The 17,397-nt window shown below is 49.9% G+C and overlaps 12 protein-coding genes across 12 annotated transcripts; 7 read left to right on the top strand and 5 right to left on the bottom strand.

The window, feature by feature from the left end:
* Positions 1–14: 14 nt before the first annotated feature.
* On the top strand, positions 15–1,928 carry GL50803_0016577 (uncharacterized protein; the record flags this gene model as incomplete). Its single annotated transcript, XM_001705428.1, has 1 exon — positions 15–1,928. One exon carries the CDS (start codon positions 15–17, stop codon positions 1,926–1,928), a length of 1,914 nt encoding a protein of 637 aa, XP_001705480.1.
* Positions 1,929–1,953: 25 nt separating this feature from the next.
* Positions 1,954–2,679, bottom strand: GL50803_0033809 (uncharacterized protein; the record flags this gene model as incomplete). The annotated part of the gene is made up of 1 exon (XM_001705429.1): positions 1,954–2,679. The coding sequence occupies one exon, from the start codon at positions 2,677–2,679 to the stop codon at positions 1,954–1,956; it is 726 nt and encodes a 241-aa protein (XP_001705481.1).
* A 33-nt stretch (positions 2,680–2,712) lies between these two features.
* Positions 2,713–4,101, top strand: GL50803_005213 (putative tRNA dihydrouridine synthase; the record flags this gene model as incomplete). Its single annotated transcript, XM_001705430.1, has 1 exon — positions 2,713–4,101. One exon carries the CDS (start codon positions 2,713–2,715, stop codon positions 4,099–4,101), a length of 1,389 nt encoding a protein of 462 aa, XP_001705482.1.
* Positions 4,088–4,720, bottom strand: GL50803_0040783 (uncharacterized protein; the record flags this gene model as incomplete). Its single annotated transcript, XM_001705431.2, has 1 exon — positions 4,088–4,720. The coding sequence occupies one exon, from the start codon at positions 4,718–4,720 to the stop codon at positions 4,088–4,090; it is 633 nt and encodes a 210-aa protein (XP_001705483.2).
* A 28-nt stretch (positions 4,721–4,748) lies between these two features.
* On the top strand, positions 4,749–8,006 carry GL50803_0016575 (ABC transporter family protein; the record flags this gene model as incomplete). The annotated part of the gene is made up of 1 exon (XM_001705432.1): positions 4,749–8,006. The coding sequence occupies one exon, from the start codon at positions 4,749–4,751 to the stop codon at positions 8,004–8,006; it is 3,258 nt and encodes a 1,085-aa protein (XP_001705484.1).
* A 353-nt stretch (positions 8,007–8,359) lies between these two features.
* On the bottom strand, positions 8,360–9,559 carry GL50803_00103164 (SHIPPO repeat domain-containing protein; the record flags this gene model as incomplete). Its single annotated transcript, XM_001705433.2, has 1 exon — positions 8,360–9,559. The coding sequence occupies one exon, from the start codon at positions 9,557–9,559 to the stop codon at positions 8,360–8,362; it is 1,200 nt and encodes a 399-aa protein (XP_001705485.2).
* Positions 9,560–9,710: 151 nt separating this feature from the next.
* GL50803_00104685 (Centrin) lies at positions 9,711–10,241 on the top strand (the record flags this gene model as incomplete). The annotated part of the gene is made up of 1 exon (XM_001705435.1): positions 9,711–10,241. The coding sequence occupies one exon, from the start codon at positions 9,711–9,713 to the stop codon at positions 10,239–10,241; it is 531 nt and encodes a 176-aa protein (XP_001705487.1).
* Positions 10,242–10,296: 55 nt separating this feature from the next.
* Positions 10,297–14,841, top strand: GL50803_0015054 (Kelch repeat-containing protein; the record flags this gene model as incomplete). The annotated part of the gene is made up of 1 exon (XM_001705436.1): positions 10,297–14,841. One exon carries the CDS (start codon positions 10,297–10,299, stop codon positions 14,839–14,841), a length of 4,545 nt encoding a protein of 1,514 aa, XP_001705488.1.
* A 6-nt stretch (positions 14,842–14,847) lies between these two features.
* GL50803_0019509 (Qc-SNARE 4) lies at positions 14,848–15,162 on the bottom strand (the record flags this gene model as incomplete). Its single annotated transcript, XM_001705437.1, has 1 exon — positions 14,848–15,162. One exon carries the CDS (start codon positions 15,160–15,162, stop codon positions 14,848–14,850), a length of 315 nt encoding a protein of 104 aa, XP_001705489.1.
* GL50803_0060211 (Ribosomal protein S19e) lies at positions 15,163–15,582 on the bottom strand (the record flags this gene model as incomplete). The annotated part of the gene is made up of 1 exon (XM_038046202.1): positions 15,163–15,582. The coding sequence occupies one exon, from the start codon at positions 15,580–15,582 to the stop codon at positions 15,163–15,165; it is 420 nt and encodes a 139-aa protein (XP_037902188.1).
* Positions 15,583–15,709: 127 nt separating this feature from the next.
* GL50803_009810 (Ribosomal protein L44) lies at positions 15,710–16,030 on the top strand (the record flags this gene model as incomplete). The annotated part of the gene is made up of 1 exon (XM_001705440.1): positions 15,710–16,030. One exon carries the CDS (start codon positions 15,710–15,712, stop codon positions 16,028–16,030), a length of 321 nt encoding a protein of 106 aa, XP_001705492.1.
* Positions 16,031–16,132: 102 nt separating this feature from the next.
* On the top strand, positions 16,133–17,362 carry GL50803_009808 (Chaperone protein DnaJ subfamily A; the record flags this gene model as incomplete). The annotated part of the gene is made up of 1 exon (XM_001705441.1): positions 16,133–17,362. One exon carries the CDS (start codon positions 16,133–16,135, stop codon positions 17,360–17,362), a length of 1,230 nt encoding a protein of 409 aa, XP_001705493.1.
* Positions 17,363–17,397: the final 35 nt, after the last annotated feature.

The following is a 17,397-nucleotide window of genomic DNA, read 5'->3' as shown; positions in this document are numbered from 1 at the left end:
GTTCGTTGGCGGTGATGGCGTCAATACCACGGGGGGAGCCAAGGGAGCGGGGCCTGCCGTGTGATTCCTTGCAGAGGCTGGCGGTTACTAGCGCAATAGAGCAGACCCTTCTCAAAAGGGATCCTACAGACGATCTTCTCCAGCAGAAGGGTGAAGCCCAGCTACGGGACTGTCCTCTTTTTGTTTCGTGGAATAGCCTTTTTGCTTTATGGTCTGTCTTAATTCCGTGCGCCGTTGCGTTTCTCTTTGAGGGCGCTATGGGGTTTTTGGAATACACGGGTGTCATGGCATTTGGGCAGTTGGATGGCGCATATGCCTTTGCCACGTATGTGCCCCTGCTTAAGGTGCTCTTCCAATCTGTTGAGCTTGCTCTGATGGCTGCAGCGGCAAACCTTTTAGTCTATAGCTTCCTCCGGAAGTTTACTGGTCCCGCACAGATGGTTTTCCACTATTCCATTTACTTCGCGATTGGGTGGGCTCTACTACTCGGCCCCCTACTTGGGCTGTTTTCGAAACGCATAAGCAGCAACTTAGATAAAGACCTCTCTTCCTTTCGTCCCGATCATTCCATTTATTTATTTCTAATTAGCATTGCAGATCCACTAACAAGTCTATTTTCAATCTTTGTTTCGCAGTTCTTAATTCTTGAGAATAGAATTATTTTGAATGCCTCTAGGCACATTTTCTTAATGTCTTTTGCAGAAGTCTTCCAGATCATGTCGTACTTCTACATCCAGGCCTTCAACAATAATCAGCAATATCTCTACGACACCCACGTTATCCAGGACCCGAAGGATATCAAGTACATTTCTCCGCTTACTGGGACAGCCGTGGGGTCCCTTCTTTCTCAGTTTATCATTTCTGTCTGGATTATCTTCTTGTTTACCGATGTTACCATCTTCGGGATCTCACATGAAGGCGTTCTACGATTTAACTGTTGCACGAGGCATCGCACAGCCTCGTCCAGAGCTTTGGAAGACAGGCCGCAGCCAAAACCGGCACAGATTCTCAGGAAAATGTTCTTATTTTTCCCGCAAAACTACCTCACTTATTCATATATTCCACTCAGCATATTGCTCATCAATTGTGTAATGAACGCCACCTACGACAAGGAGAACCACCAGAAGATTCTCTACAACAGGCTGGCGAATTTAATTTACATGCGATCATACTCTATATTTAGTGCCGTTCCCGTTGCGATTGCCCTCTCGTTTCGCGTAGTGAGTATGCACACCCTTCGGAGTGGCCTTTATCTTAAAACCAAGCGTCTGTTCATAATATCCTTGCTCCATACCATTATTATTCCTCCTCTTCTTTGTATTTTTGGGATGCTCTTCGCCAGACCCATGATCACAATGTTGACACCAAAAATGGGAATGCTGTGGGGAGAGACCGCGTCCAAGGAGATGGTGCTCATGTTTCCTACGCTGCAAAAGGCTTTTACGGCTGCTGCGCTCTCGCCTATTATTACTGGGCCATACCATCTCATCCTCATAATATGTGAGCTGGAAGAAAAGTGGCTTCCTTCACTGCTCCTCTCTCTAGGGCGAACTGTCGTCTGCATAGTTTCCATTCTGTGCTATGGCTTCATCCTTGGAGACAGCGTGGATTTTCTTCCATCAGTTTTCTTTGGCGACATCTTTGCTAGTATAGTGGGTGTTCTGTACGCTGTCTACTACTGGAGTAAGTACACACACCTTGCGTCCATTGAGCAGGCACGTGCACAGCTAGAGTCCCTTGACGAGCAACTTAATAGGCACATTAAAGAAGAACACTCATGCAGCGAAAGCGGTGAAAGCAAAAGTGATAGCAGCAAGGGGGTATCAGCTCGCGGCAACAATAGATATGGTCGCGCGAATGTCGACTATGGCAGCGCTTTTGATACTAGCAGCAACATGACAGGCGAAACCAAGGAGATTGATGATTAGGATTGGCCATCCACGTTGGGCACGATTACAAGGTCAACAAGCGTTGCCTCCTCCGTGCCTTTTGCAGCCTTCTATCGCCCTTACGTGTACCAGCGCTGGCACAGTATAGGCTTTCCGATGTGAGCCTTTTGATATCTCTGTCCTTTATGAAATCAGGTCTTTTTCCTTGTACGATTGCACGAAGCTCTGCTTTAACCAGCTTCTCGCGTATGTCTTCCTCTGCTTTACGCCTCTCCATCTCACCTACCTGCCTCTTGAGCTTGAGGAGTTTCATACGGAGTGCCTCTCTTTTCTCTTCCGGCGTATCCTCAGAAAGTGCACGGTACTGCGCATCGCATTCCTTCAATTCTTCGCGCCTAAGCTCACCAATGAAGGCGTAATTTCTCTGCACTTCAAGTTGGTTGATCTTTCCGATAAACCGAGGATCTCCGTGTTGTAAATTTCTTTGTGGCCGCTTGGGTGGCTGCTCATAAGTCGGAATAACCTTGTCAGCGGCCTTTTCCCTGGGCATGTCTGCAAGCTCTTCTTTTGTAGAGAGTCCTCTTGGTGGCAAAACGCTGGCCATAATTCCGTCATAGTCCACCCTTCCTGCCTGCGGGGGCGCATTTGGAGCATACTTAAGTAGCTCTGCAAATGAGCTCTGGGATACGTTGTGGCGCAGTGTATCTAATTCGCCGATATCTCCCTTCTCTCCGCCTTGTCTTAAGAGGAGCGGATCACCGGGTGAGTAGTACTTGGGAGATGTGAGCATGCCGGATAAATCAAAACAAAGCAATTTTTAAGAATGTATCAGCATTCCACAGATCCGGAATGGTACGTCAAGCTGGGGTCGCCAACCAAAGGGATAGCACCCATGGTGGACGGATCTGAGCTTCCATATCGTTTACTAACACGGAGGTACGGCGTAGAGCTTGCATGGACCCCCATGCATAGTACAAACACTCTTGTCACGTCGTCCAAAGCGATGACCCAACTCGTCGATGAGCTCAAGCACGGAGAAAGCATCGATAGACCGCTTGTTCTGCAACTATCAGGAAATAATCCGTCTAACTTTGAGTTAGCGTACAATACCCTAGTCCAAATGGGTGCAGGGTGTTGCTTTGATGTAGTGGAGCTCAACATGGGGTGTCCCCAGGCCGTGGCGCTGCGTGGAAAATATGGTGCCTACCTCATGGGGCACTTGGATCTTGCGGAAGAGATCCTGCGCACGTTGGTGGCCGTTACCGCACGCTCTGGACTAGGACACAAGGTTGCCGTTAAGACTAGGCTTGATATATCCGACAAAGATACGGTTAAGATGTGTCTTCGTCTCTGCAGCACAGGAATAGCGATGTTTACCCTTCATGGACGCACAAGGCTGCAACGCACCGGATCGGCCGTTGGGCTGCCTGATTGGCAGGCGCTTGCGTCTATTCTCAACAATCTACGTGCTTCCTACCCCCACCTCATCTTCTTTGCAAACGGCGGGGTCTGGAATCTGGAGACACACGAGCATCTCCGGTCCCTCACTGGCTGTCACGGAACCATGTCAGCGAGCATGCTAACTGAAAATGCCGGTGTTTACAATTGCAGAGACGGACTAAATAAAGAGTCTCCGACTATCACCAATCTGACTTGTGCCATTGGTGAGCACTGGACCGATCAGCAAAAGGTACAGAAGCGACTTGCTATGGATCAATCTTTACGGAAATGCGTATATGTCGCAAGCAAAGCAGTCCAGGAATACCCATTAGACGCTCCCATGTATGCAGACCTCATAAAGACATGGATCGTTTCACCAGAGGAGACAGAGGAGTCGGTTATTAGAATACAGCTGGCGGAGAGATCACTAGAACAGCGGCGAAACAGAATCATGCTGGCACTAGAATATCTTTTAATTGCACGAGACATGCCAGCTTTCGTCACGGTTAGTCAGCTTACATCACATGTGATGAGGTTAATAGGGCGTGATCTTGCCGCAGCCAACGTTGATTTGAGGCAGAAAATTACGATAGAGAGTAGAGAAAAGATCTGGGACGCATCGGCCAGTGGGCAAGAAGGGCGAGAAGAGGCTCATCCCATAACCAAAATGTGTAACACTCTATTAGAAGCTGTCTGCGAGCTGTATTACAGGATGGATAATAATGTATGTTGCATCAGTTCTATTGACTCCTTCCGGACTACTGGTGCGTAGTCTCCGTTTTATCTACGTCCTTATGGGACAATGTATTTGTAAGACTGGCCGGGGATCCGTTATTTGTCTCGAAAAGCACCGGATCCTTGTGGACATACCCGTGAACTCTAATCATGGAAGAGCAATTGTTATGATTCATTGTTCCTCTCCACGCAACACCGTCTTTGTCAATAAAGTGGCCTTCTCCATGCATTTCACAGCCTAGAAACCCACCAATCCACCTAGATCCACAGGGGAATATATAAACACCTCCTGTTACATAAGACCCATTACTATCAATTTCACCGACGTATTCCGAGCCATCTACGTAAGAAATCTTCCCCTTTTGAAAGGCGTCCTTCACCCAAAGGCCGTCAAATACCTGGGCGCGGCACGAGCCAGGGGGCGGCTCTAGCGGATCGAAGCCTGGACACTCATCGGGGTCCACCGGCGAAAGGTTCTCGATCAGCTTTCCGAGTCCGTGTCTGTAAATTTGCCCGTCAATAGTGTCGTACTCCCCCTCATAGACAGTCCCGGACACGTATATAAACTTCTGCGTGCCCTTTGCCGGGAGCTCTGGCAGGTCATCCGCCGTCTTCTTCTCTTGAGATGCGTCTATTTGCTTGGGCTTGGGTGGCATTCGGTTTTTTGAAAAAAAGCAAGATCCAATGGTCTTGGGAGAGGACTCGCCACTGGCCAAATCCAGACGCAACAGACAGTGGTTGGGAGTCTTTCTTAAAAACTGGACGCTCTTCTGCGCCTCCTTCGGGGGATTTCTCAGCGTCTTGGTTCTGACTTTCGTACTGATGCTGTGCATAATACTGCTGCATAGGTACTATCTGAATAGCGTCTCCACAGCTTCTCTTAAATATGATGTGACGGGAGGTCCTTCAGGAGACTCTTCGAACGACTCCAATATTGTTGTCGGTAATTGGATATCGAACCCCTATCCCAGCCTTGCTCCTACAAACATATTTAATATCCACTACCTTTCGCACTTCGACTTGGGGTCTCTTTTGTATAGTAATACCCTTGGGCAGTCCAAGGGCTATTTGAGTGCTTTGGAAAAACCGTTCAATGATATTTCCCTAGGCTTGGCGCTCCGCACAGAATATGGGACCACGTCTGTTATACGTACCAATCCTGCTCATGAGCTTGTTAGCGATAGTACCCAGAATTACTTAGCTCTAAAAGCTAAAGTTCCATATTACACAAACTTTACTTCATACTACGACAATTACTTATATATGAACTTCACTGGCCCGGGTGTTGAATACAGCAAGGCTCCTGATAACATCACAGCTGCGGGCGTTTCAAACGAGGACAAGCTCTTCTACCACGCCAAGAGGACCTCTGAGCTGTACAGAGATGCGGTCTCTAATACGAGTAACCCTATTTATTACAACGACGGGATCGTTGGTATAAAGGTCAACGAGATTCCATCTTTTGGTATTCGCTTTGGTCAGGCAGTAAGCCCCTCACCCATTCGCATTGCTCGAGAATCCGACGGAGATGTGCTTAGCATTGATTACTCATATGATACCTTCTTCTACAGCAAGATGCAGGCCTACTACATTGATCAGACGGATCACGATCGTCTGCTTGAAATTCAAGTTTTGCACTTTCACCTCTGCCTTAGAAATATGGTCAATCAGATTTATGGAGTGTCTACGTCGGCAACCGGGAGTGTTGAGGTCGACGGCCCTCTTATCATAGGAAAGAACGCCCCGTTCTGGCGACGTTCGACAGGTGATTTTCTTGGCCCCGATGGGATGACCCCGCTGCTCCTGGGCCTGGTTATCCCTTTGCTAATGTTCATTGTGAGCCCGTTGATGATATTTGCTCTTGTTGAGGAGAAGTCCAGCGGAATGGTTCATTTACACAGCATGATGGGCCAGAGATACACGAATAGGTGGTTAGCCGACTTTACCTATAATTTTATTCTAAGCTTCTGCGTAGCTGTGCTTCTTGTGATTATGTGCTATGCGGGAGATCTGAATGGGATACGTATGAACACCTTTGCGGCTTGGCTGCCGATGTTTTTGCTTTTTTCTGCTAACGTCGCTATCTTCAGTGCATTCATTGCTGCCTTCTTTGAAAGTGGGCGCATTGCCGCTCTTCTGGCCGTCGTTATAGCATTCGGATACGCTGTCGGAGGCTTTCTTGGTACTGCCAACTTCGCCTCAACAACGATAATTGACAGGAGCATTAGCCCTTGGTTTGCTCTCATTCCCTTCTTTGGGCCAATCAGTGTACATTCACAGCTGCAGAGCTTGGCGATTCTTCAAACTGATTCTCTTTACTTACACATTACAGATCTTCGCTTTTACGTTTATGACTCGCTGCTGTCGCGGGCATATGTGGGTCAGTCTGTTTCCATTTCACTAATTTTGAGCGTTATTTCCACGGTCCTTATGGCACTGCTTTCTATGTACATTGATCTGGTAATGCCAAAGAAAACGGGAATACCAAACCACTGGCTCTTTTTCCTTCTTCCGGTGGTCAATAAGGTGGACAAGCTACGTGGCAGAAGGACGAAGCACATCACAACAGGGTCCATCTGTAAAGCGGTCACATGGGCACTTGTGCATCCAGACCGTATGTGCTGTTCTCAGCGCAGAAACACCCACATTAGCCTCATGGACTCAACAGACTTTAAGCCATACATTCCTGAGTCAGAGCGCAGTAAGGAAGAGCACGTTCCGGGTCATTTATTGAGCACTGCAGTGGATCCTTTGTCTCCTAATGGTGGTAGATTCGAATCCAGTACACAGGTTACTTCAAATGCGATGTCAATAGACCATTTGAAGACAATCAAGAGCACAACACACATAGACTGTATTTCGGAATCCGACGTGTCTGCAGAAAGCAAGCGGGCTAAGTGTGCAACAAAAGGCTTTAATGAGAGACCTGTTTTGATCCGCGCGATAGACCTGACGAAGACGTACCCCGCGACGCGGCTCTCGCCCGAGAAGCACGCGGTCCGGGGCGTCTCCTTCACGGTCGCAGAGGGCGAGTGCCTCGGGCTCCTGGGCCCGAACGGCGCCGCCAAGACGACGACGATCAACATCCTCACGATGCTCCACCGCGCGACGACCGGCGAGGCGTATGTTTTGGACAAAAGCTTAGTTGACCCCTATAATAAGGCTTACATTCAATCTGTTACAGGCATCTGTCCACAGTTTGACATCCTTTACCCTACTCTCACGTGCAGGCAGCATTTAAAGTATTCCTGTCGTCTAAAGAACATTGCCAAGGAAGACGAGAAAACTCATATTGATGAACTTCTAGAGTCTGTGGGGCTGGTGGAAAAGGCCAACAGCAAGGTCAAATCGTTATCCGGTGGCCAGAAGCGTCGGCTATCTGTCGCAATAGCACTTACGGGGTCGCCGTCTGTCCTTTACTTAGATGAGCCCAGCACAGGCCTGGATCCTGTGTCAAAGAGGCTCCTCTGGAACATCATTCTGAGGATACGTTCACATCGCGCCATTCTGCTCACCACACACGCTATGGATGAGGCACAGGCCTTATGTAACCGGATAGCTATCATGGACCGTGGGCTGTTAAAGTGCATTGGAAAGTGCACTTACCTCCAGGAAAGGTATGGAGGAGCACTGCAAATTATGGTGGAGGTCACCCATGATTCAAAGCCGGGGTCTGGTGTAACGGTTAACGGGGTGTCACTTAATTACGAATTAGAAGAGATGGGCCACAAACTTATGGAGGAAACCTTCGGGAGCAGTGTGCTGCTGCGTAACAATGTTGCAGGAACGCTCACTTATGATGTTTCCGATAAGCTGACTGCTCCACATGCATTCATTGAAATGGCGAAGCTTGCTCGCACGCAAAAGAAGGTTATTTGTGATTGGTCTCTGCTGCAGGCCTCACTAGATAGAGTGTTTTTCAACGTTATTCTTTCCTCCTAATCTCTGATAAATGGCTACTCCTAGTTGTGAATGTCTATTCCTTTAGCGCACTCAGATTTTCTTCACAGCTTGGCTGTAAAATGGTTGCACACATGCTTCCCGTAGGCGTCACTCTAATTCGAGAAGATCCCCTCAAGTGGTCGTATTAGCAAGGCACTGTTTCTGGGCTCACAGTTGCTCATCTGACTGGCTCAGAGCCAAAGCCTACCAACCACTAGCTGCAGCTTCCTCCATAAGCGATGAGATTGATCAATCTTGTAATCACAACCTGGATATCTAGAACCAGCTCCTTCCAAACTTTAACGAGTCTGTGCTTAGAAAACCCAAGTGAAAGAGTTAGCCCACCAAGAGCATCAATAATACTTCATCTTTGTTCTGCTAGACATAGAAAAGGCTGGTCCGCCGAGTGTAGAGGGCAGCTTATAAAACCCAGGTGTCGACTGCTGAACCCTATTGCCATGCCCTTGTGCCAAGAGTTTGAATGATGGCACGCTGTGCGACAGAGCGATTTCGTAGTCCCCTGGCCCGGGGCTAGCATGCGTTCTGCGTGTTCTATACTTTGTGCCTATACTAATCGCAGGTCCATGAGCGCCCAACCTGTAGTACTTGTCGTCATTGTATGCACCGGGACCAGGAGTTACAGTGACGCGTCCGATGAGAGTCCGGCCAGAAAGGCTGTAAGCAGGACCCCGTTCTTTTACAGAGCTGAACTTAGTATGCTCATATGTCCCAGGACCCGGGTTGGTATTCTTTAGGAGATTGACGTTCTTGCCAGAGAGGGAATAAGCGGGAGCCGCTGGTTTGATCTGGGACACATCCTGTTCATAGGTACCTGGACCCGGATTGATGTTTGTGCTCTCTGGTCCATGCCGGCTTCGCAACGAAAACGCAGGCAGCGCCGGCTTAACGGCCCGTACATCCTGCTCATATGCTCCTGGACCTGGGTAGTTGTCGGGCGTATGCGTGGATGTTCTACCCTTGAGAGTAGACGCAGGTCCGGAAAGGTGGGTCGCAATGCTATATGCGCCTGGTCCGGGGATTGTGTCTATGGCAGCATTCTCTGGACGTCCTGACAGAGAGTAAGACGGCGCAGATGCCTTAGTTGGCCTGATGTCTTGGTTGTACGCCCCGGGACCAGGGTTTGTGTTAATGATATCAGCGCCAACACGGCTCCTCAAACTCGACGCTGGGGCACGTTCCTTAATAGGGTCGACATTTTGCTCATATGCCCCTGGTCCTGGGTTTTCGTTGCCGCCGCGAATAGTCGTCCGGCTCCGGAGTGAAAATGAGGGAGACTGGGGTTTGATTGGTCGCACATTCTGAGAATAAGCTGCAGGACCGGGGCTGATATTCGCATATTCAACCCCTTCTCGCCCCGAGAAGGAAAATGCCGGGCCTCGTGGCCCCTCGTGATCGCGATAGGCCCCTGGTCCTGGCCCAATGTTCTCACCTTTCTGCGGGTGCCTACCTTTCAAGGACCACGCAGGAGCCTCTCCCAGATGAGACTTTATCGTGTAACCGGCGGGCCCAGGCCCTATTGTGCTGTAGTCCATGTAGTCCGCCATTTATCTCCTTCGAATCCTTGCTTTGCCAGTTCCGTGCAATTTTAGCTTTTATGGCAACATGTCCAACAACTAACGTGGTAAAAACGACATGAAGGAAACTTAACATAAAACCTTCTCAAACTTCAGATCCTAAATTTAAATGAATAGAGCGGCCATAGGCGCAGGCAAGCCCTCGGGAAGCATATCAACGGGGAAGCCTCGCAGGAAAACCCGGGCAGAGGTGTCTGAGGAGATGAAACATGAGATTCGCGAGGCCTTCGACCTTTTTGATGCTGACCGTAGTGGCCGCATAGACTTCCACGAGCTGAAAGTTGCAATGCGAGCCCTTGGTTTTGATGTAAAGAAGGAAGAGATACAGCGCATAATGAATGAATATGACCGCGACCAGCTTGGCGAGATAACTTTTCAAGATTTTGAAGAAGTGATGATAGAGAAGATAAGTAACCGTGACCCCACAGAGGAGATTCTCAAGGCATTTCGTCTTTTCGACGACGACGCCACGGGGCGCATTTCCCTCAAGAATCTGAGACGCGTGGCCAAAGAGCTGTCAGAGAATATATCGGACGAGGAGCTCTTGGCCATGATTCAGGAGTTTGACCGTGACGGAGACGGGGAGATTGACGAAGAAGACTTTATCGCTATTTTAAGGTCCACAAGTGCTTTCTCTTGAGCGTTTCTTCTGTAAACATTCGCTTGTTTCAATAGGAACCAAAAAATTGGCATTCATGACGCGGGCCTCTGTGAGCAGTTCAGAGTACGTGTCTCTGTTTCGGCCGGAGATGGAGCACTATGTCATGAGGTGTAATCATACAGCCGTGTTTCTTGAGCCAATGATATACGTTTTTGGCGGGAGCGATGGCATTACCGCGTTCAATACCCTTGGCGCCTTCAATCTTGATACAAGGGTCTGGGCAGAGGTTCCAGTTGAAAAGGTTTCTCCTTCGTGCCCTTGTGCCCGCACCAAGCACGCTGCCTGCCTCGTTCGTTGGAACCACAAAGATTACCTTTACATATACGGAGGAATCGACGGAACGAGGTACCTCAGCGACTTTTGGAGGTGCGACTTGGCGACGGGGGTCTTTGAGGAAATTCATGGAGTCAGCCAGCGCTCTCCTCCCCCCGCCCTCAGTTCCCACTGCTTGGCACGCCTCGGTGCATCCGAGTTGGTGCTTTTCGGCGGCGTGTCCAACAAGCAGCTTTCTACACAGACGTGGTACTATAACCTAGATACTAATACATGGTCTATAAATCCCTATAGGGACTGTGACCAGCCGGAGCCATGCATGGGAGCAACACTGACGACGATGGTCAATAATCACTGCCTACTCTTTGGAGGAATAAGTGCAAATGGTTTTCTGAGCCATTGCTGGAAGCTTTACCCCAATCACAAATGGGAGCTTCTTCCCGTGCAGAAGAATGGGCCAATGTCTCGGGCATTCCACTGCGCAGTTCCAGTAGGAGAAGGTCGTCTTCTTATTCACGGTGGCGAGTATGGAAAGCAGCATGATCAGAAGCTTGCTGATACCTGGATTCTTTACGAGACAAACAGGATTTGGAAACGTATCCCAGAGTCAGATCTTACTCCTCAACCACGTAGTAACCATGCCATTGTTCTGTGGCAGAGTCGTTCTGGGAATTATCGTCTATTTATACTTGGTGGAAGAGGGCGTGAAGGTATAGCTGCGGAGTTTTGGTGCTTAAATCTCAGCAAAGCAGGACTAGGGAGGGAGGACTACTTGCAGATCCTCACAGAAACGCAACTGCATGATGGAATGCACAACTATGTAACAGCCTCTGGGTCCTATGACGTTGCTGCTGACCTCACTCCGAATAAATCCGTACGTAGCGGTAGCAAACCAGAGTCACAACGGACGTCTGTCTCCTTTAACGTCCCGGATCAACCACTGGACGGAGACGATTTGCTTAGCGGTCGGGGATGGACTCCAACGCGGAGTGCGCCGCGGCGCGCTAATTCTAGACCATATGCCCAGATGGAGGAGGAAGTCAAGAGGCGCGCAGATGGGCCCGATTTCCCGCTTTTTTCCCAGCAACTCTCTGAAGCTATGCACAAAGTCACCATGCTTACAGATGCACATAATGCGCTTAGTGAAAACATGGCCACTAGGCTGAGCACTCTTGATCGCGCTATGCTCGAGCTTCGCAATGGAGGCCAAGGCCAAGCGCCCATGACTATAAGCTCTTCTTCTGGCGGTCCCTATTCGTATTCGTCAGCAGATGTGGCTGCGCTACGCGCTCAAATGGAGAACGAGCTTTCTGTTTTACGAGCCGAGCTCAACGATGGGCTTTCACGCGCAGCTAATATTGCATCATCGACTGCTGCTTCCCAACGGCAACAGACTTTTCACCCTGAGATAATAAAATCGGAAATCATGGGTGAGTGCCGCAAGCTCCTCCAAGGAGAGCTCACAAAGACTCAGTCTGAGATTCTGACAAGTGCTCGCCTTCAGTGCAACGGGGTACAGGATGCACTCAAGTTGGACATCGACACTGCATTTGAAACAATAAAGGGCATCAACTCCACAGTACAGCGTTTGGAGACGTCCTCTGCTAAATATGTCCTCAAAACGGACGTCCAATCCCACGAGCTTCGCATCCTCAATCTGGAATCGACATCAGCGCATAATAGCAAAACTATAACTGAGACGCGACAGGCAGTTTCAAATATAAACGAGTTATTGGACCAGCTTAGTACTCAAGTCCATCAGTTCTGCGAAGGCGAGAATGGGCGCCAGTGCTCTATGCAAGAGGCTGTTAAGTACATAGTTAGTTATGACCTCAACGAGGTCCAAGCCAAGTGTCAACGGATGGACTCGCTTCTATCTGCCTTGGACACACGAACGAAAGAGCTGTCTGAACTTACTGACAGACACGTTGCAAGACAAGATCTCATCGAGAAAAAGCTCCTTGCAGAGGGGACTGACGACGTCCTGAAGCGCGACGACACATCGCTGCTTTTTATTCAAAACACCTCAGCTCCAGTCATAGCAAAGGCGGTCGGCGACTTAAGGTTAGAACTTACCACGCTGATCTCCTCCCTTCGGGACGATCTCTCCAAAGTGCATGCCACTGTATCCGAATCTATAGCTAAGGAAAAGCAAACATGCCTTGATAGAAACTCTAGGGATGAAATAATAGCAGAATGTATGGTTGCCACAAAAGATCTTATTGAAGCAACATCGGGAGCACTGATAGAGGCTAATACCGAGGGGATCCGTAGGATGATTACTGACGCTAACATAGATATCGAAGGGCTTCGAAGGGCCAACGACAGTGCAGAGCAAGTGATAGAGGAGCAGAATCGCAAGATTATCAAATTAGAGGCGGATGTTGCCTCAATAGCTGCGTCCTCATGCAGCTCTGCTACAGAGATACCACCGCGAGACTTTGGCAAGTCTCTAAGCAACGCTAGTGACCTTGAGGTCCTCTTTGACAAGTGCTATGGATATATAGACATTATAAAGGACGATCTAAAGAGTGACTCTACAGCAACTAAGGAAAGAGTTGAGCACATATTCGATGAGTATAGCGAGCGGCTGACTTCTTGTGAGTCAAGGCTTGCGGACCTCCTTTCAAATGTAGAAGCAACAAAGTGTGTTGCTGGGATTATCACCACTGGAGAAGACGGTGTCCTTTCTGCCACTTCTTCGTTTTGCTCCACCCCGGGCGGCGGTGATTCAAGGGCATTGGAGGACACAGTGAAGAAACTAAAAAGTATTGTGTCCCGTTTAACAAAGGAAGCTACTGCGTCATCAATCTCCATAAAGAATCTCATTGATAGCCAGCAAAAGCTGGGAGACGAGATGCTGCGGCTTCGCCAGGATGCCGTGGGCGGCTCAACGAAAACTCTGTTCGGAGAACTGAGCACTCGGATGGAGGCGATGCGCGAAGAGCTAGAAAAGAAGACGAGTATCATTTCATCCTTGGAGGTACGCGTTGCGCTTTTAGAGCAGACAAGGGGCTACACCTATGATGAAATAGTGGCAATCTTCCACGATCTTCAGCAATCGTCTTCTGCCAACAAGGTTGCATCTAGTTCAATGATAAATATAAATTCACAAGGTCCGCAGCAGGACGCCGCGTCGGGTGGGAGGCCAATAAATGTATCGCAAAGCCTTCTAACGACAGAGCACCTTCAGCCTAAGAGTGATCAGCGACACATGGCAAATGCTGCCAGACGATCTAGCGTGCAGTGTACCAATGCGGCCGTTATTGCGTCATCTCTTCATGATCTTGTGGAGGCTATCCCGCCTCAGTCAAGCTTTAATGCAAGTGCTTGGAAAGAACTACTATGTGTACAGCGCTCAATCTTTGACCAGGCAACTCTTTCAAATATGTACTTTGACAAGGTAAGCGTGGATCCCATGTTTGGTTTTGTGGTTGGATCCGACGGGGCATTTCTGCGCATATGGAAAGTTAAGCCATTGAGCCGCGACGACTTCAATAAGGCGAGCACCATTAAAGGAGCCTTTGATATTATTGCGGCAGAGGACGTAATAGAATGCCCAGGTGTGACTTGCTCGACGATTGGTGGCAACTTGCTCTGCGCAGGAAATGATAAGGGCTATCTTGCGGCCTGGCCCAGTGTTGGGGACCCCTATCAGCTAATTGCTTATCCTAATGGATCAGTGTCCTGCATCTCTGTGCTGGCAGACAAAGAGAGGCGATGCGTGGTGAGTGGCGGGGACTCTGGAGTCATTATGGAGTGGAGTCCAATGGATGGCAACTCCGCAATGCTCGGAACACACACAGCAAAGGCTACGTGTGCTGACACTTGCTCTTCATATGCTCTGACCGGAAGCCGCGACTGCTCTGCGATTTGCTGGGATTTGATTGAGGGACGGGAGCGCGCAAGGTGCCTTGGACACCCAGACGTCCTCCTCAGCTGCTATATTTGCAAGGAGCACTCGGAACTGTGCGTTACAGGGAGTGCAGACGGAACCGTCCGTCTGTGGGACATGCGACTCGACAATCTTGACCAGGGAAAGGCAAAGTCACGATGCTTGTTCGTCACTAACAGCCCTGCAAGCGTTACAAAAGGCGTTGTAAGCGTGTTTATGAACAGAGACATGATGATCTCCACTTGTGAGGACGGCTCTATCAAGCTGTGGGACATCAGAGCAACAACGCCAGAGTGCGTGCAGACACTCACAATTGATTCTGGGCGCATCCTATGTAGTGCGGTCTTGAATAATTCCATGGTCATCAGCGCTGATGCTGGCAGTCTGCTTGCGCTGGAGTTCATGCAGTAAACAGTCCTAATGGAGAACCATGTACAGCAAGACCAAGATAATAAGCAGAGTGGTGCAGATAGAGCGTCTGGGGTGCGTCATGATGTACCGCCGAGCCTTCTTTATTCCTGCGGTCATCGCTTCCATTCCACTCTGGATATGTGCAAGCTCGCTGCTGGCATCACCGAGTAGCTCTGTTTGCGCCTCTACCGTCTCGTGTATCACGCCTGTGAGCCGCCGAATCTGCCGCGTTTTCTGCAGCAGGTCCGCCACGTCGACCTCTTGGGAAACCTCTCTCTGGGAAGAAGAGCGAAGGCGCTTTCTCGGCCCGTTTACTTCCATTTATTTTTGGAGGCCCTCTGCAAAGTCCTCGACCATCTTTCGCCCGTTCGGAGAGATGTGGCGGCCCCTCTCGCCGGCTATGAGGAGCTTCTGGCCGAGGAACTGAGAGACTATAGACCTGATGACCTTGCAGCTGGCTCTCTTTGTGTGGTGCGGGGTGGTTTTGCCCTTCTGGAGGCTACTGTACTTTCGGGCCAGCCCAGCCACGCCGATGGAATGGCTCCCAGAGATGTAGAAGTGCCTGATGACGGAGGCCGCCTTGATGTAAAACCAATCGGCGTCCCTGGGGGCGTACTGGCGCGAGACGCCCGTCTTAACGTAGTCTGTGAACGCGGGGCACTTTATTATACCGCGGTTCTTGAGGTGAGCCGCGAAGCTGTTGATGAAAACGTCTGCGGGAACCCTTGTGACGGACGACATCCCGAGGAGTTGATTAATGCTCCAATATTTCAATTTAATATGGATTCGCTGCCGCACCTAAAATCCAAAAAAATAAATGCAAATTGAATTAGCTTTGCATGCTACTTAACAGCAGCGGCCGAAGGACATGGTGACATATCCGGCAGAGCGCAGGACCTTCTGCAAGCGCGAGGGAAAGCACACCGTTCACAAGGCATCGCTCTACAAGAAGGGCAAGGACTCTCTCTTAGCCCAAGGTAAGAGACGTTACGACCGCAAGCAAAGAGGTTTTGGTGGTCAGACCAAGCCCATCTTCCGCAGGAAGGCCAAGACAACAAAGAAGCAAGTCATCAGGCTCACGTGCTCATCCTGCAAGTGCCAGACGTTCCAGGTTCTGAAGCGCTGTCACCGCCTCGAGATTAGCCGCTTGGGTGCCACAAAGAAGTCTAAGGGCAGTGTCGTTTTCTGATCTCCCAGACACCAGAGTAAATTGGCGAGCCTATATTGGGCCGTCTGTGCCAATATATTCGAAAGATCAAATCAATTGCAAAAAAATAATTGATAAGGGCCCATGGTCAAGGAGACAGAGTTTTACGACTTGCTCGGCGTGTCCCCCTCGGCGGACCCACAGACCATCAAGAAGGCGTACTACAAGCTTGCGCAAAAGTACCACCCGGACAAGCCTACGGGCGATGAGGAGCTCTTCAAGAAAATCGGACGGGCCTACGAGGTGCTTTCCGACCCAACCAAGCGTGAAAACTACGACAACTATGGCGAGAAGGGCATAGAAGGCCAGCCAATGTCCGGCAGCCCGTTCGACATCTTCAGCATGTTCACGGGTGGAGGCCGTTCTTCCAACCGTGGCCCCAAGCAATGCCAGCCGATTGGACAGGAAGTCTCCTGTACCCTCGAAGAGCTCTACACCGGAAAGCGCACGTCTGTCTCCGTAAAGCGCCAGCGTCAGTGCTCGCAGTGTAACGGCGTAGGTGGCAAGACGGCAGACGCCATCAAGAAATGCCCCGATTGCAAGGGTAACGGAGTCGTTGTTATCACGCAGCAGATGGGGCCCATGATTACGCAGCGCCAAACGACCTGTAAGTCATGCAGCGGGACAGGAGAACGCATCACCGATCCGTCACTCATCTGCCCGAAGTGCAAGGGCAAGCGCGTAATGGTAGATATGGCAAAGATTGACGTCCACATCGAGCCGGGAGCGTTTGATGGCTTCCAGATCCCTCATTACGGCGAAGGCGACTGGGCTCCTGACTGCACCGCAGGCGATCTAGTCATCATTGTCAAACAGGTCCCACATAAGATTTACACGCGAAAGGAGGCAGATCTGTTCATGACAAAAGACATATCTCTGGAAGAGTCTCTTTGCGGTTTCTCCTATACCTTTACTCATCTAAACAAGGAAAAGGTGACAATCTACGTGCCACCCAATGAACCAGTGCGACAAGGCAAAGTTCTGGCCTGTGAAGGCCTTGGCATGCCGGTGCAAGGTCTCAGTCACGAAACCGGTACTCTCTTCATCACGTTCAATGTTGTGGAGCCTAAGTTATTAACTGAAGAGCAGCGCATGAAGATCATGGACATCCTGGCGACGCCTGCGACGAGACAGTCCATTGAGCTCGCTAAGACCCTGAAACATGACGGTGTGACGACCTTCCATCTCAAGTACAAGGATCCGAACATCAGAACTAAGGCGCAAGCAACTAGCTCCCGAAACGCATATGACACAGGCCGTGGCGATGACGATGAGGTGCAGGGCAGCGGTGGTGCGCAGTGCCAGGCGATGTGATGCTTATCGCTACCAAGTAAACACACGGACGCCTA

The sequence above is a fragment of the Giardia intestinalis genome, chromosome 5 (assembly GCF_000002435.2).
Source record: "Giardia intestinalis strain WB C6 chromosome 5, whole genome shotgun sequence".
NCBI lineage: Eukaryota > Fornicata > Diplomonadida > Hexamitidae > Giardia > Giardia duodenalis.
The sequence above is the reverse complement of the archived record's forward strand: the minus strand, read 5'-3'. Positions and strand labels throughout refer to the sequence as shown.